At 57.2% G+C, this 16,136-nt stretch overlaps 1 protein-coding gene across 1 annotated transcript; it reads left to right on the forward strand.

Moving 5' to 3' along the window:
• Window positions 1-11,659: 11,659 nt before the first annotated feature.
• On the forward strand, window positions 11,660-15,438 carry SOWAHB (sosondowah ankyrin repeat domain family member B). The gene has a single exon (XM_020284277.2). It carries the CDS (start codon window positions 11,660-11,662, stop codon window positions 13,835-13,837), a length of 2,178 nt encoding a protein of 725 aa, XP_020139866.2. The 3' UTR covers window positions 13,838-15,438.
• Window positions 15,439-16,136: the final 698 nt, after the last annotated feature.

Consider the following 16,136-nt stretch of genomic DNA (forward strand, 5'->3'; position numbering starts at 1 on the left):
GCAGCGAAGGAGACCATAGCAGGTGCAGAGGTGGGCAGAGGGCTACAGAGCAGGGCCTCAAGGGTGTCGCTGTCGTGTCATTAACTCTGTCTGAAGACTGAATAATGGGAATTCAGAACAATTACATTGGGGTTGATGGCAGAGCTGGGGATCCATTTCCTGTGACCGCAATCGTGTGCTCACCACTGCCACTGGCATATGTGAACGCTGTCAAAGCACACTAGAGGTTCTTGAGGTTATTCCTTAAGACAGGAACCTGAAATCCAGAAAGGGTTCACTAACTTGCAAGTCTGAGCTCACAGAGCTGGGTGGTTTCAGAGCATGACAGTACCAACGCCCAGATTACCCTTTATGTGCACATTTAACCAACTGAGAAAATAGAAGATGCATATGTATTCATCAAAAATATAATAACAATGTAATCACATTACACTTGAAGGTCACAGTTACAGAATAGTCTCATTTCTTCCGAATAGGGTCAGAATTAGCCAGACAACTAAAAATACACAGAAAAATACCTGTGCCTGATGGAACCCTAAAGATTATTACACATTTGATTGTTTTTCTTCTCGCTGCCTGATACCTTCTCCTATGAAGTCATTTCCTAAATAAAAGTATTACAGCCAAAATTAAATTAGCAATTAAAATAAATGAACTACTTATTATTATAGTCTCTATGAAACCCCTTTGAACGAACTAAAGTGTTATTCAATTAGCAAACTAAAACTTGCCTGCATAATTTTATTCATGTTCACAATTTCCTGAAGGTGCTTTGAGCAGATTCCTATAGTCTAAAAATAGTAGGAAAATAACATAAGATGTTTTCTCTAAAGCAAAAGGCAGTCTATAAAGATTCATCATAAGACTATAATTGCAATCTTTTAAAATGAGAAAAATATGCGATTATACCCTTTTTTTCATGGTTTGATGAACTAATTCGATGAAGCACAGTGAACAGTCTCGTGTGAAATAACACTAAGATGACGGTCTGCATCTGGGGACACAAGTCTTTTATTAAAATTTTAACTTGCAAATTAATGCTATCTGTGGGGATTCTGATTTGGTGAGAACAAAGTCACAATATGCTGGTGATATTACTCCTCACAAGGAAGACTCTGCATCCACACACATTCACTAGCCCTTTATTATTTTTGCAGTTGCTAAAAAAAAACCAAAAACCACTTGTTATTTACATTCATTTAACAAATACTTAGGTTATATTGTGCCACGTCAATTGCTTTGAAGTTTTGCCCTGTCCAAATTTTATTTTTGTTTTGTCTTTTTTGGGGGTGGACAGAGTCTCACTCTGTCACCTGGGCTAGAGTGAGTGCCGTGGCGTCAGCCTCGCTCACAGCAACCTCAAACTCCTGGGCGCAAGCGATCCTCCTGCCTCAGCCTCCCGAGTAGCTGGGACTACAGGCATGCGCCACCATGCCCGGCTAATTTTTTCTATATATTTTTAGTTAGCCAATTAGTTTCTTTCTATTTTTAGTAGAGACGGGGTCTCGCTCTTGCTCAGGCTGGTCTCAAACTCCTGAGCTTGAGCGATCCGCCCTCTTCCGCCTCCTAGTGTGCTAGGATGACAGGCAAGAGCCACCACGCCCAGCCCCCGTCCAAATTTTAAAGCATGGTCCTTCTTTTTCCTACTCATTGCCCTAAAGATCAGGAAGTGTTAATATCTTTATTCCCATCCTCTTGGAATGATGTATTTTTTTTTTATAATGGACTGTTTCTTGTTCCTTTAAGTCTTGAGTATTTCTGCCACTGTGTATACCAATTTCTAAGAATATCCTTCTTCCTATCTGGGCATGTAGTGTACACAAAAGGAGACTAAAAAGAAAGAAGGGTGCAGCAAGTATCGAAATAATCAACTCTTCCAAAAGAACCAATGCAATAAAAATATCCATTGAAAGAAATACAATGTGTTACATTCACATCACCATTCACACTTCTTTGAATAGCAGCAGCTATTTTGTTTCAAGATCCACTGAGACTTTCTCCTGATGGAAATATATGAGGATATAGCTAAAAGAGAGCCTTTGGACAGATCCACCCCTAAGTAATTTTAGGTAAACAGGCTTCATTATTATTGATAAGGCTAATAAGAAGAGAAAATGTCTTTTGAAAAATACATCTGGCCGGGCGCGGTGGCTCACGCCTGTAGTCCTAGCACTCTGGGAGGCCGAGGCGGGCGGATTGCTCGAGGTCAGGAGTTCGAGACCAGCCTGAGCAAGAGTGAGACCCCGTCTCTACTAAAAATAGAAAGAAACTAATTGGCCAACTAAAAATATATAGAAAAAAGTAGCTGGGCATGGTGGTGCATGCCTGTAGTCCCAGCTACTCGGGAGGCTGAGGCAGGAGGATCGCTTGAGCCCAGGAGTGTGAGGTTGCTGTGAGCGAGGCTGACGCCACGGCACTCACTGTAGCCTGGGTAACAAAGTGAGACTCTGTCTCCAAAAAATGAAAGAAAAAAAGAAAGAAAGAAAGAAAGAAAGAAAGAAAGAAAGAAAGAAAGAAAGAAGAAAGAAAGAAAGAAAGAAAGAAAGAAAGAAAGAAAGAAAGAAAGAAAGAAAGAAAGAAAGAAAGAAAGAAAAGTACGTCTAGCAAATACTTGTATGGTTTAGTACAACTCAACTCTAAAAATGTCAATACTTTTATCTCTCACTTGAAGTGTCTCAAAGTGGCACAATTGCTACCTTCTATCTATCCTCAAGGTCTGGTGCTTTTGCACCAAGTACTTTCCTGTAGTGTCCTCAAACTTCTGAGCTAGCGACCCACTTAGCGAATGCCGCCTTCCCTAGTGCTGGCTAGCGAGCCTCCAGGTCGCCTGGTGTCCAGACCCCCTTCCATTCTGACGCCCGCCGCCCAGAGTGGCCGCGCCGGGCTTGGCCCGCCCGCACGGCAGCAGCCTCTGCGACGCCAGCGCAGTCCAGGGTCGCCACGTCCCTCCCAGCAGGCTCCGCTGCAAATTCAGAGGTTTCCACAGCTCCTCTTCAGCCCTGATAGTTTGCTAGGAATGACTCACAGAGCTCAGAAAAGCGCTCTGCTTACAAGTACCATTTCATCATAAAGGATGAGACTTAGAAACACCAAAGGGAAGAGATGCCAAGGCGAGGTCTGGGGAGGGAGAGGTGGCCGCTTCCGGCCTGTGGGGTGGGGTGTGCCCTATCCCCCCCCCCTTTGTTTTGAGACAGAGTCTCACTGTGTTGCCCGGGCTAGAGTGAGTGCCCTGGCGTCAGCCTCGCTCACAGCAACCTCAGACTCCTAACCTCAAGTGATCCTCCTGCCTCAGCCTCCCGAGTAGCTGGGACTATAGGCATAAGCCACCATGCCCGGCTAATTTATATATATATAATTTTTTATTTTATTTTTTTAGTTGTCCAGCTAATTTCTTTCTATTTTTTTTAGTAGAGACAGGGTCTTGCTCTTCCTCAGGCTGGTATCGAACTCCTAAGCTCACAAGATCCTCCCACCTCAGTCTCCTAGAGTGCTGGGATGACAGGTGTGAGCCGCCGCGCCCGGCCCGCACCCTATGCATGTTATTGTATGTTTAACAACCAGGAAGCTCTCTGAATACCCTTAGCGTTTCCATCAAGGTCTCGATACACAGGCATGATCCAGCAAACTAACAGTCAGTGATTAAACCCTGTGACTGAGCTCAATCTCCAGTCCTTGTCCCCTCCCCAGAGGTGGAGGAGTGGGTCCGAAAGCTCCAACCCTCCTAGCAGCATGGGGTTGGTCTTTCTGGTATGGCCAGCCTCATCCCTTGACACTATCTAAAGGTTTAACTGAGTCACCTCATTAGCATAAATCCAGGCATTGTTGGAAGGGGCTCATTGTGAGTACAAACGACACTCCTATCACTCAGAAAATTCCAAGGGTGTTAGGATGAATCAAGGGCAAAGACCAAATATACAGCCATGTATCACTTGTTTTCAGGGCGACAACCTCGCAGTATAGTGGCAGAGCAGTCATGTGTCACTTAACAGCAGGGCGCAACCTGGAAAGCGCTTCGTGAGGCTGGGCTCACACAAGCCTAAGCGGTGCGCCCGCCACACGCCGAGACTGCAGGCAGCGCGTTGCTGGAGCCGCCCCGCACAGCCCACCCCGCGCGGCCCGCCCCGCGCAGCCCGCCCCCGCCCCGCACAGCCCGCCCCGCGCCCCGCACAGCCCGCCGCGCGCAGCCCGCCCCGCGCCCCGCACGGCCCGCCCCGCGCGGCCCGCCCCGCGCGGCCCGCCCCGCGCAGCCCGCCCCCGCCCCGCGCAGCCCGCCCCGCGCCCCGCGCAGCCCACCCCGCGCGGCCCGCCCCGCACGGCCCGCCCCGCGCAGCCCGCCCCCGCCCCGCACAGCCCGCCGAGCGCAGCCCGCCCCCGCCCCGCGCAGCCCGCCCCGCGCAGCCCGCCCCCGCCGCGCCCCGCGCAGCCCGCCCCCGCCCCGCCCCGCGCAGCCCGCTGCGCGCAGCCCGCCCCCGCCGCGCGCAGCCCGCCCCCGCCCCGCCCCGCGCAGCCCGCCGCGCGCAGCCCGCCCCCGCCCCGCCCCGCGCAGCCCGCCGCGCGCACGCAGCGACCAGGCAGGTGGGCCCGCGTCTGACCGCAGCAGCGGAGGGCGGCAGGCGGTGCCACCCCGCAGGGCTGGCCCGCAAGGCGGGACTCGGAGTTGCTCGGTGGGGCCGAGTGAACGGGGAGGAGTGCGGGAGCCGGCGGTGTCGCCGTGCGTTCTCCCGGACTTCAGCACACAGCCTAGGGTCCACTGACTTCATGAAGTACATTTCCCGCCCGACTGGAGGAAATCCCGCCGTGGTCTGGGCTGGTGGCACTGTGAACCGCCAGTGGGTCGGTTCCTCTGAGCAAAGGGCACCCGCGTGCCTTCCCCACTCGCAGGCGCCGCACGGCCCGCGCGCGGTCAGTGGCAGCCTTCGCCACGTCTCAAGGACAGTGCAGGTCTCCGTGCGGGAGCCCCTCGGCCCTCTGCCGCGCGTCCGTGGCAGTGGCAGAGACGGATTGCCGTCGGCCAGAAACGACTCCCTCCCTCCTCCTGGCCAGCCCGCGCGGCTCTGCCCTGCAGCGAGACGTCACCGTGAGAGCACATTTCTCGGAGCGCAATTCGAGCTTCAGCGCGGGCTGCCGCTTCCCGCCGGCCTACCACGCCCCTCGCGCGCCACCAGGGCCTCTCCCCTCCCGCGAGCTGCCTCGGGACTGGACCGCTCCGGTGCGGCGCTCACGCCCGACGCCTCGCCCACCCCCGCCCACGCGACGCCTCGCCCACCTGCGCTCACGCGACACCCACGCGACGCCTCGCCCACCCGGCGCGCACGCGACACCCAGGCGACACCTCGGCTAGAGCGGCGCCTATGCGACGCCCACACGACACCTCACCCAGCCGACGCGCACGCGACTCCTCGCCTGCCCGGCGCCCATGCGACACCAACGGGACCCCTCGCCAGCCCCGTGCCCACGGGACAACCACGCGACCCCTCACGGGGCCCAGCCCGCCCCGCGCCCGCCCCGCGCCCGCCCCGCGCCCGCCCCGCGCCCGCCCCGCGCCCGCCCCGCGCCCGCCCCGCGCCCGCCCCGCGGCTCTGACGCGCAGCTTCATCCGCAAGCACTAGGGTCGGGCCGCCCTCGCGGCCGCTGCGCCCGGTGGGCGGCGGTTACATGACTGCAGGGGAAATGGCTGCCCGTCTGTTATAAAAACAGAACATTCTAAGTACGACGTAAGTGAGAAATAACCCTGCGTTTGAGTCGTTACAACGGAGGGTTCATTTTTATAGCAGTTTAGCCAACCTTGATTAATACAATAGCCACTTTTCTCATCTCTGTTCTTCTCTTTTTGGAGACAGAGTCTCTGTTGCCCGGGCTAGAGTGAGTGCCGTGGCGTCAGCCTCGCTCACAGCAACCTCAGACTCCTGGGCTCAAGCGATCCTCCTGCCTCAGCCTCCCGAGTAGCTGGGACTACAGGCATGTGCCACCATGCCCGGCTAATTTTTTCTATATATATTAGTTGGCCAATTAATTTCTTTCTATTTATAGTAGAGACGGGGTCTCGCTCTTGCTCAGGCTGGTTTCGAACTCCTGACCTCGAGCTAAATGCCAGCCTCTGGCTCCCAGAGTGCTAGGATGACAGGCGTGAGCCACCGCGCAGGCTTCTCCTCTCTGCTCTTAATGAAAAAAGAACAGGCTCCCACCCGTCCTGTCCCAGGGAATCCCTCCACCTGAGGCCTCGACTCCAGCCCTGCCGAGCCCTGTCCCATCAATTATCTACCCGCTGCTCTAGGCCCCGAGCATACCCCGTCCTGGCTCTTGCCCTCAGCACCCATACATGATCTGACCTCTTCTAACAGCTGCTAAAAAAATATCTTAACTTACATGAGCTGATATTTTCCGCCCCCGGAATGCTCAACTCCCTTCAGTGGACAGGCATGTATCACCCATGCTCCCTGCCCACCCCCTCCCCAGCACTCTCCGGCCCGCCTCTGTCGCACCACTGCCCTAACCCTAAACCCAACCCTAGCCCTAAACCTAACACAAACCTTAAACTAAAACCCAACCCTGACACGAACACTACCCCAACCCCAACCGCAACCCTAACCCTAACCACAACCCCAAACCCAACCCCAACCCTAACAACAACACCAACACCAAACCTAACAATACCCTAACACTAACCATAGACCTAACCTTAACATTAAACCTAACCCAAACCACAACCCTAACCCTAAACTCAACCACAACCCACATCCCCAACCCCACCCCAACCCTAACCCTAACCACAACCCCACCCGAACGCTAACCCTAACCCCAACCCTAACCCTAACCCCAACCCAAGCCATAAACCTAACCCCAACCCCAGCCCTAACCCTAACCCCAACCCCAACGCTAACCCTAACCCCAACGCTAACCCTAACCCCAACCCTAACCCTAACCCCAACCCTAACCCTAACCCCAACGCTAACCCTAACCCCAACCCTAACCCTAACCCCAACCCTAACCCTAACCCCAACCCCAGCCCTAACCCTAACCCCAACCCCAACCCTAAACTCAACCACAACCCCATCCCAAACCCCACCCCAACCCTAACCCTAACAACAACCCCACCCCAACCCTAACCCTAACCCCAACCCTAACCCTAACCCCAACCCCAGCCCTAACCCTAACCCCAACCCCAGCCCTAACCCTAACCCCAACCCCAACCCTAAACATAACCCCAACCCCAGCCCTAACACTAACCCCAACCCCAGCCCTAACCCTAACCCCAGCCCTAACCCTAACCTCAACCCTAACCCTAACCCCAACCCCAGCCCTAACCCTAACCCCAACCCCAACCCCAGCCCTAACCCTAACCCCAACCCCAGCCCTAACCCTAACCCCAACCCCAGCCCTAACCCTAACCCCAACCCCAACCAACCCTAACCCTAATCCCAACCCCAACCCTAACCCCAACCCCAACCCCAACCCCAACCCCCGTGACCCGGCAGGCTGCGGTCACACTTTGCATCTCACCCAGCGTGGCCCTGCCGCTGGGGCGCTCTGTCCCTCCTGGCGCGGCTACCCAGACTGGGACGCTGCACCTGCTCCTCTTCTGGAGCCCTCACTGCGTCCCTCCCCGCCCCTCCCCTCGGCTTACATATCCCTTCCTCATAATGTCATCCTTGCCTGCGGGCGGTCGCAATGATCATCGATAGGTGCTAATATCACACATTCTTGGAGCCGCAAGCCTACATTCCCAACTGCTTTCCAGATAGTTCTATTTTGGCCGGGCGCGGTGGCTCATGCCTGTCATCCTAGCACTCTGGGAGGCCGAGGCGGGAGGATGGCTCAAATTCAGATGTTTGAAACCAGCCTGAGCAAGAGTGAGACCCCATCTCTACTAAAAACAGAATCAAATTAATTGGCCCACTAAAATATATAGAAAAAAAATGAGCGGGGCGTGGTGGCGCATGCCTGTAGTCCCAGCTACTCGGGAGGCTGAGGCAGGAGGATCGCTCGAGCACAGGAGTTGGAGGTTGCTGTGAGCGAGGCTGACGCCACGGCACTCTAGCCCAGGCAACAGAGTGAGACTCTGTCTCAAAAAATAAATAAAAAGTTCTAGTTTTATGGCCCACAGGCACCTCAAACCTAATACGGCCAAAATTGAATTGATCATTTTCCATTTCCAGAAGCTCCTTCTGTCTTCTGCCCGGCTTGAGGGCGGCAGCCGCTGGGCAGGTGTGCGTGGGCAGGCCCGCTGGTTCCTCCCCGCCTCGCTGGCCCCCAGCCCTATTTCATCCTCCTACTTGACACCTCTCAACCCCGTTTGTCTCCTTTTTCTCTGCCGCTGCTGGACTCAGACCTTTCTCGTCCCTTTCCTGATCATCTCGGTAACTTCTGGATTGTTCTTTCTGTGGGCAGCCTCACCTCCCTCCTCCAGCCTAATGATTTAATGTTGTTTCCTTCTTTGTTGTTTTCATTTATGTGATTTTTTTCTTTTGTGTCTTTTTCAAGCTAAAAATCAATATATTCTCATTGCAAAATAGTCAAATAGGCTATTAAAAAAAGGTAAAGTCATCCCTTATCTAGTCATTAAACCTTACCCCCAAATATATATACATTTTTTTCTAAAAATAGGTTCTTATTAAACATGCTGCATTTCTGCTAATTATAAAAGGCATTCTTTTTCACATTTTAACATCTCTGAAATCAAAATGTGTCACACAATCAACGGTGTCTCGGGTTCAGTGCAATTCAATATTGTCTGCAATGTGCTCTTTCCACCTGTTCCTGCTGGTCGTGATTCCAAGCCAGCACTGAGCGCCAGGCGACGTTTCGAGAGCACAGACCGGCCAGGCGGCTACCTTGGGAAGGTTCTTCCGGGCCTCCCTGCCCCAGGGCCCTGCTGTTCCGCCTGTCGCCTCCTCGGGGCCAGCACAGCCACACTGTCTTTCTTAAAGCCAAGCGGGACAAGCAGGTCTGCTTGCCGCGCGACCCCAGCGGCCGGCCAGCCCGCCCCCGCTGCCCGGCACTGGCCCTGCCGCCCTCAAGGCTTTCTCTCCCTTTCTCTCAAAGTTGCCGCTTCCTGAAAAGCTGTCCTGATCCCCCAGCAGAGCCCGGGCTCCTCCGTGCGCATCTGACTTCCGCGGTCTGGGTGCGTGCCCGGTAAGTCACTTGCCACGCGGTCGGTGCCGTCCTCCTGTGCCCAGTAAGCGGGTGCCCGCGCCTCCAGCCCCGCGCCTCCAGCCCCGCGCCTCCAGCCCCGCGCCTCCAGCCCCGCGCCTCCAGCCCCGCGCCTCCAGCCCCGCGCCGGGCGCGCAGCGTCTCGGAAGGGCGGGCTGCACGCGGAGACAAGGCGAGGACGCCCAGTGACGTCCGCGCCGGGACGCGGGGAACACCCAGGAGAACAGGCTCTGGCTGGCGAAGCGCCCGAGCACCCGGAAACTGACAGCAATCCGACCGTCCTCGTTCCCTCCAGACCCACTGGCTTCCACCTTCAAGTAAAAGTAGACCAGTCTCAACAGCCACACCTGCGCCATCCCCGCCCCCACCTTCCTTTCTCTCTGGCCCTTTTAAGTCCTTTAAATCCAAACCTCAGTCTACATCATGGTCCCCTTTTACAAAATGTCCCTTGTTTTGTAACCAAATATTTCAAAAGTTACCAGAGAAAGATTCTTTGCACTTGCCACTCTAAAATGCCCACCTGAGTTATACACCTGCACTCCCTCCTGCCTTCCGTGCGGACCGGGGTCCTCAAACCTTGTAAGCAGGGGCCGGCCACCGTCCCTCAACCGCGCGAGCGCGCTCCACGCATGCGCACTGCGGGCCGGACCCGCGGCTGCGGAGCAGGACAGGCAGCGGCCGGATAAACGTGCCGGGCGCCCGCGTGTGGCCCGCGGGCCCAGTTTGAGGACGCCTGGTGTAGACATACCTCACTCAATCTCACCAAGACTCCACACCAGGAAATAGATGCAAAAGAAAGTCGGAGTTCAATACAAACCTTTATTAACTACCTTAAAGGCTTGGTGTTGTGTAAAGACATCAGTGGAAACAGTCATCCCCCTCTCAACACAGTATTGGGTTTGGATTCTAGAAAATGCCAAAACTAGACAAAAATTTGTCCAGTTCTTTTTTCTGACCTAGATAATTTAAAGCCAAGGATTCCAATGCATTCGTTGAAAACTACCAGGGTACTCTTGGGGACTTAAAATAAAGATCAGCTAATGTGTCCTGTAGCACAGTCGCTAAGATTGGTCCATGCTAAAACATGTTAACAATTGTAGGGCCCTAGCACTCTGGGAGGCTGAGGCGGGAGGATCGCTCAAGGTCAGGAGTTCGGAAACCAGCCTGAGCAAGAGCGAGACCCCGTCGCTACAAAAGTTAGAAAGAACTTAATTAGCCAACTGATATATATAGAAAAAATTAGCCGGGCATGGTGGCGCATGCCTGTAGTCGCAGCCACTTGGGAGGCTGAGGCAGGAGGATCGCTTGAGCCCAGGAGTCTGAGGTTGCTGTGAGCAAGGCTGACGCCATGGCACTCTAGCCCGGGCAACAGAGGGAGACTCTGTCTCAAAAAATAAAAGGACAGCTCCAGTCTACAAATGGTCACCAGACTGGAGGGACTGAGGCAGCCGCACGGAGAGCATAGGGTCAAACCAGGCCCCGCAGCACGCTGGGCTCTGAACCGCGGGAGACCTGGCGCTCTGCAGGGCTCGCCAGCACGGAGCGCGCCGCGCACTCTGCGGCCCACAGATTGCAGAGTCAACAAAACCAAAGCAGCTCCAGGCACCCGGCACCTACCTGGGAGACAACCTCGTCCTCCAGCCGCGGCGCGCCGGTCCGCAGTGGCGGCCCAGCACCCCAGGAGAGGCGGCACTGGAGGGCGCCGCGCGGCGGCTCGCAGTCTCGCCCGCACTGGGCGCTCCGAGCTGGCTCTGCAGGAGCCGCCCTGCCGGAGGCTCCGTATCAGGAAAGATCCGGTTTGGAGGCAAAGTCTACACTACCTGCGGAACCTGAAATCCCTGCCCCACAGCGAGAGCAAAGAAGGGCCCCTTCCGGCGCGGCCCGGAGCTCACCCGCACCCCGCCCCGTCCACTGCAGCCGCGGTGCCCGGCCCGCGGACCCCCGCCCCGCGGACCCCCGCTCGCCCACCCGCCCCGCGGACCCCCGCCCGCCCGCCTGGCCCGCCCCGCGGACCCCCGCCCGCCCGCCTGGCCCGCCCCGCTGACGCCCGCCCCGCGGACCCCCGCCCGCCCACCTGGCCCGCCCCGCGGACCCCCGCCCGGCCCGCGGACCCCCTGCCTGCCCGCCCGCCCCGCGGACCCCCGCCCGCCCACCTGGCCCGCCCCGCGGACCCCCGCCCGGCCCGCGGACCCCCTGCCTGCCCGCCCGCCCTGAGGTCACCCGCCCACCTTGCGGCTCCGGGCAGGGCGGCCGCGCGAGGCAGAGCGGCTCTGGCGCCCGGCCCGCCTGGGCTGGTGGGCGGGGCGACTCGGAGGGCGGAGGGACACGGGCAGGCGGCGTCGTCCGGCGCAGGTGACACGGAATCCGACCTGCCGGCAACTCGCGCTCCGGGCGCGCCGCGCGGGCTGGGGCCGCCGTTCCGCCAGGCTGGGTCTCGGCCCGCGGCGAGGGCGGCGGGCGCAGGTGGGCGCAGGTGGGCGCTGGCCGGCGGGCGCAGGCGGCGCCCGCGATGGCCCGAGAGCTGAGCCAGGAGGCGCTGCTGGACTTCCTGCTCCAGGCAGGCGGCCGGGCAACCAACGCCGCCCTGCTGAGCCACTTCGGGAGCTTCCTCCGCGACCCGGACGCGCCCCCCGGCCTGCGCCTGCGCCGCCGCGAGCTCTTCAAGGGCTTGGTGAACGCGGTGGCCGCGGTGCGCCAGGACCCCGACGGCACCAAGTGCGTGGTGCTCAGGCGCAGGTACAGGGACCTTCTGGCGGCGGACGGGCCCCCGCGAGGCGCGCGCCGGGCGTGGCAGGAGGAGGCGCCGGCAGGTGCGGCGGGCCGAGCGGCGGGCGCGGCTCGCAATGCACTCCCGGCCGGCGGCACCCGGGAGGCGGCCGGGGAGGGCGGCGGGCCGCGGGGCAGCCCCGGCCGGAGGGCGCTCGTGTCCGCAGCTGCCCAGGCCGGAGCCAAGTGCGCGGCGGCGGAGACGCAGGGCCGCTGTTGCTGGGAGTGTCTGCAGAACAGCTTGGAGGGGCTCCCGGGCGCTCTCGGCGCACCCCCGGACCCCGCCGCTGCCGGAGAGAAGCCGGCGCGGGCTCTGCCTGCCCAGAAGGACAGTGGGGCCACCCGGCAGCGGTGGGAAGACTCAGCCCGCTCGCCTCCCGCCGCCATCGAGGCTGCCGGGAGCCGGCCTTCGCCGCCTGCTCCGCTGCCTCGCCCTGCACCCCCTGGACCCCGGCCGGAGATGAGGACTCCCCCGGGACCCCTACACTGTCCCACCCTGCAGCAGCAGCAGCAGCAGCGCACGCGAGAGTGGGTGGCCAGGCACCTGCAGACGCCCGAGGCCCAAGACCCGTGCCTCACCCGGGCCTGGACTGTGCTGCCGGACAACTTCCTCCAGCGGCCCACGGGGCCACGTTCAGAGCCGCCAGCGCCGCCTCCTTCCTCCCATCCTCTCTTCCCCGTTGCGGCGGAGCCCTCCGAGCCCCGGCCGGGCTGCGCTCCGCCGACCGTCTTCCGCAGCATTCGCTGCCAGCTGTCCCTCCAAGACCTGGAGGACCTGGTGGGCCAGGAGAGCGGCGGCCGCAGGCCCGAGGAGTCGCCTGGGGGCCCTGACGAGCCGCGGGCTGCCCTGGGAACCGCAGGCGGCGGGAAGCTCGGGCACCCCACGTGGGGCCTTGCTGCGCCCCTGGCGGAACGGAGCCCCAGCTGGACCTGTCCGAGCCCCAGGAGCAGAGGGGGTGGCCGCGCCTGCCGGCAGGTCCCCCCAGAAGCGAGTGGCTGCGCCAGCCGCGCCCCGGAGCCTCTGCCGCGGGCGGCCCCGAGGCGGAGGAGAACCCTCCGGAGGAGCCCCCCGGCGGGGAGAGGCGACGCGCCCTCCTCTGACGAGGAGCGCCTTGATGAAGGCTTGCTGCAAAGGGGCCGGGGACCGCCTCGATCCAGGAAACCCTCCAAGGCAGGGACGAGGCCCAGTCCGAGGTTGGATGCAGCTTTGACACCAAAGCCTGCAGCGCTTAAGGCCGTTGGGGCCCCCGGTGGGCAGGGGCCTGCGGCCTCGGTCGCCCACAGACCGCCTGCGCACAAGCCGTCCCTGGTCCCCCTGGACGCCAGGGAGCACCAGTGGATTGTGAAGCTTGCCAGTGGCTCCTGGGTCCAGGCGCTGACTTTGTTCTGGGAGGACCCCCAGCTGGTTTTGCACAAAGACTTCTTGACGGGGTACACTGCCTTGCACTGGGTCGCCAAACACGGCGACGTCCGGGCGCTTCAGGACCTGGTCTCGGGCGCCCGGAAGGCGGGTGTGGCTCTGGATGTGAACGCGAGGTCCGGCTGTGGGTACACCCCACTGCACCTTGCAGCCATCCATGGCCACCAGGCGGTCATCAAATTGCTCGTGCAAAGGCTGGCTTCTCGGGTGAGTGTCCGGGACGGCAGTGGCAAAAGGCCATGGCAGTATCTGACCAGGGACACCTCCGCCGAGATATGGCAGCTCCTGGGAGCCCCCCGAGGCAAGCCCATGTTCCCCGTCCGCCCCTTAGTGCAAAGCTCTCCCCCCACCAGGAAGGCCGAGCGCCGGGAAGTATCTAGAAATGTCACCCGGAAGACTTCCTTTGCTGCACTTCTCAAAAGTCAGCACGACAGGTGGAAATTGGCCGGCCAGTATGAGAAGTTCCCCAGTGCGCGGGAGAGAGAAGAATACAGTGACTGAGGTGGGGCCTCTGTCCGCGGAGCCAGCGCAGCCGCGGGCTAGCGCGAGCAGTCGCGCGTAGACGCGCTGCTGGGGGTTGGTACAGAGCAGGCGCAAGGCCTCCCTAGAGTCTGCCCCTGGATTGAGGCCAGCACATCGTGCGCCTTGGGGCTCATTCAAGCTTTTTTTTTTTTGAGACAGGGTCTCACTCTGTTGTCCAGGCTAGAGTGAGTGCCATGGCATCAGCCTAGCTCACAGCAACCTCAGACTCCTGGGCTCAGGCGATCCTCCTGCCTCAGCCTCCCGAGTAGCTGGGACTACAGGCATGCGCCACCATGCCCGGCTAATTTTTTCTAAATATACATACTTTTAGTTGTCCAGCTAATTTGCTTCTATTTTTAGTAGAGACAGGGTCTCCCTCTTGCTCAGGTTGGTCTCAAACTCCTGACCTTGAGCAATCCTCCAGCCTTGGCCTCCCAGAGAGCTAGGATGACAGGCATGACCCACCATGCCTGGCCCCATCCAAGCTTTTTGAAACCTCAAGTCTTTGAGCTGGTGGCAGGGCCAGGTGCTCCGAACCCAGGAGCTCTTCTATTCTTCCTCTTCCCTGGGTGCCGCAGCTCTGGCACAGAACCCCGGGCCAGAGAGGGGAGGGGTGTCCAACAAAAAAAAGAGGCAGTTTGAGGAATTGATGAAGCACAGACAAAAATCTTCTATGGCTCGTAGCTCTCTGGCTTCTGTTCAGTTGGAGAATGACTCTTGGCTGAGAAGAGTGGGAAGCACCAGGTTTGAAACCAGATAGCTTTATTTTATTTTATTTTTGGCATTCAAATCACTGAAATACAATTATTACTGGAGAGTAGGATTTGATTTAAGCAATTCCTCAGCCCTGTCCCCTGTCTCTCTTTTTCCATTCCACCTCTAGTGGCTCATGGGTGACATGACTAGTGCCCCTTGGTTCTTTTTGCTGACCAGAGAGGCAGCTGGGCAAGGTCCAGTCGTGACCTTGACTGCACTCCGGGGAGAGGTGACTGGCACTCCGGCCCTGCTGCTCTGTGTCAGCCTAAAGGGAACTTTCCCAATGTAAGACTGTGCGGCTCCTTTGCATAGTGGCTGAAACCATTTTTCCGGGGACTCCCTGTGTGACAAACAGAGCTGTCACTAGTAGTTTTCAGTAGATTGAATGGCCAATGTTTGCACTCATGAAAAGAGAAAAATGATTTCACTCTGGGGAAGCGGAGAAGGTTAAGAGCAGCCTGCCTTCCCACCTGGACTTTTCTAAGCTGCTAGATATAAGTTTATTTGCACTAACCTTGTTGCCAATTAAGATTAAATATTAGCCTTAAAGTACTGTATATGTAACAGGAAGTGTTTCTTTTAATTGCCTGTGAGGGGCTGATTCCTGGCTGCAGTGCACGGAATAGAGACTGGTCTTCCCGCTGCAGTAGAACATCAAGATTTCAGAATGCAAGTTCAAAGAGGGCTGAAAAATGAAATGTTCAAGTGGAGACTATTAATTTTTGTGGGAATGTTTTCATGTGTTGTGGCAATGACGCTGTGTTTTAAAAGTACTTTTGTGTTTCTTCTGGTTCTTTTCTCCCATTAAAAGACCCACAGGTCTTTATGATTTGTTGTACTTATGCTGATAACTGTTAATATTCTTCCTTACAAAATTGTGTCTCAATGAGTCTCAAATATTTTTTTTTATTTTTACTTTATAATTTTGCTGAAATAAATATATCTCTGTTCTACTAGGAAAAAATGTAGTAAATAAATATAAGAGGTTTTTTCCCCAAAAAAAGACCTATACAAGAGATGAAACTTTGGAAATCAGATCAAGAAAAAAGACAGCCACAGATGCTGGGAGCATAGTTTGAAAATTTAAAAGAATACATGATAAACATCTTTGTGAATACTCTAGTAAACTGGTAAAACAGTAGGAAACTAGTGATTTTTTTTTTCAAGGTGAAAATTAGAAAAATATCAACTTTAAAAGCCAATTGGCTGGACGTTGTGGCTCATACCTGTAATCATAGCACTTTGGGAGGCCAAGGCTGGAGGATTACTCAAGGTCAGGAGTTCAAGACCAGTCTGAGCAAGAGCAAGACCCCATCTCTACTAAGAATAGAAAGAAATTAATTGGCCAACTAAAAATATACAGAAAAAATTAGCCGTGCATGGTGGCCCATGCCTGTAGTCCCAGCTACTGGGGAGGCTGAGGCCGGAGGATCACTTGAGCCCAGGAGTCTGAGGTTGCTGTGAGTGAGGCTGATGCCCTGGCACTCACTCCAGCCTGGGCAACAGAGTGAGACTCTGTCTC

The sequence above is a fragment of the Microcebus murinus genome, chromosome 26 (assembly GCF_040939455.1).
Source record: "Microcebus murinus isolate Inina chromosome 26, M.murinus_Inina_mat1.0, whole genome shotgun sequence".
In the NCBI taxonomy this organism is placed as follows: Eukaryota; Metazoa; Chordata; class Mammalia; order Primates; family Cheirogaleidae; genus Microcebus; species Microcebus murinus.

What these genes read in the sequence shown, in the direction of transcription:
- SOWAHB (XM_020284277.2), top strand. Translation starts at nt 11,660, where the DNA reads ATGGCCCGAGAGCTGAGCCAGGAGGCGCTGCTGGACTTCCTGCTCCAG.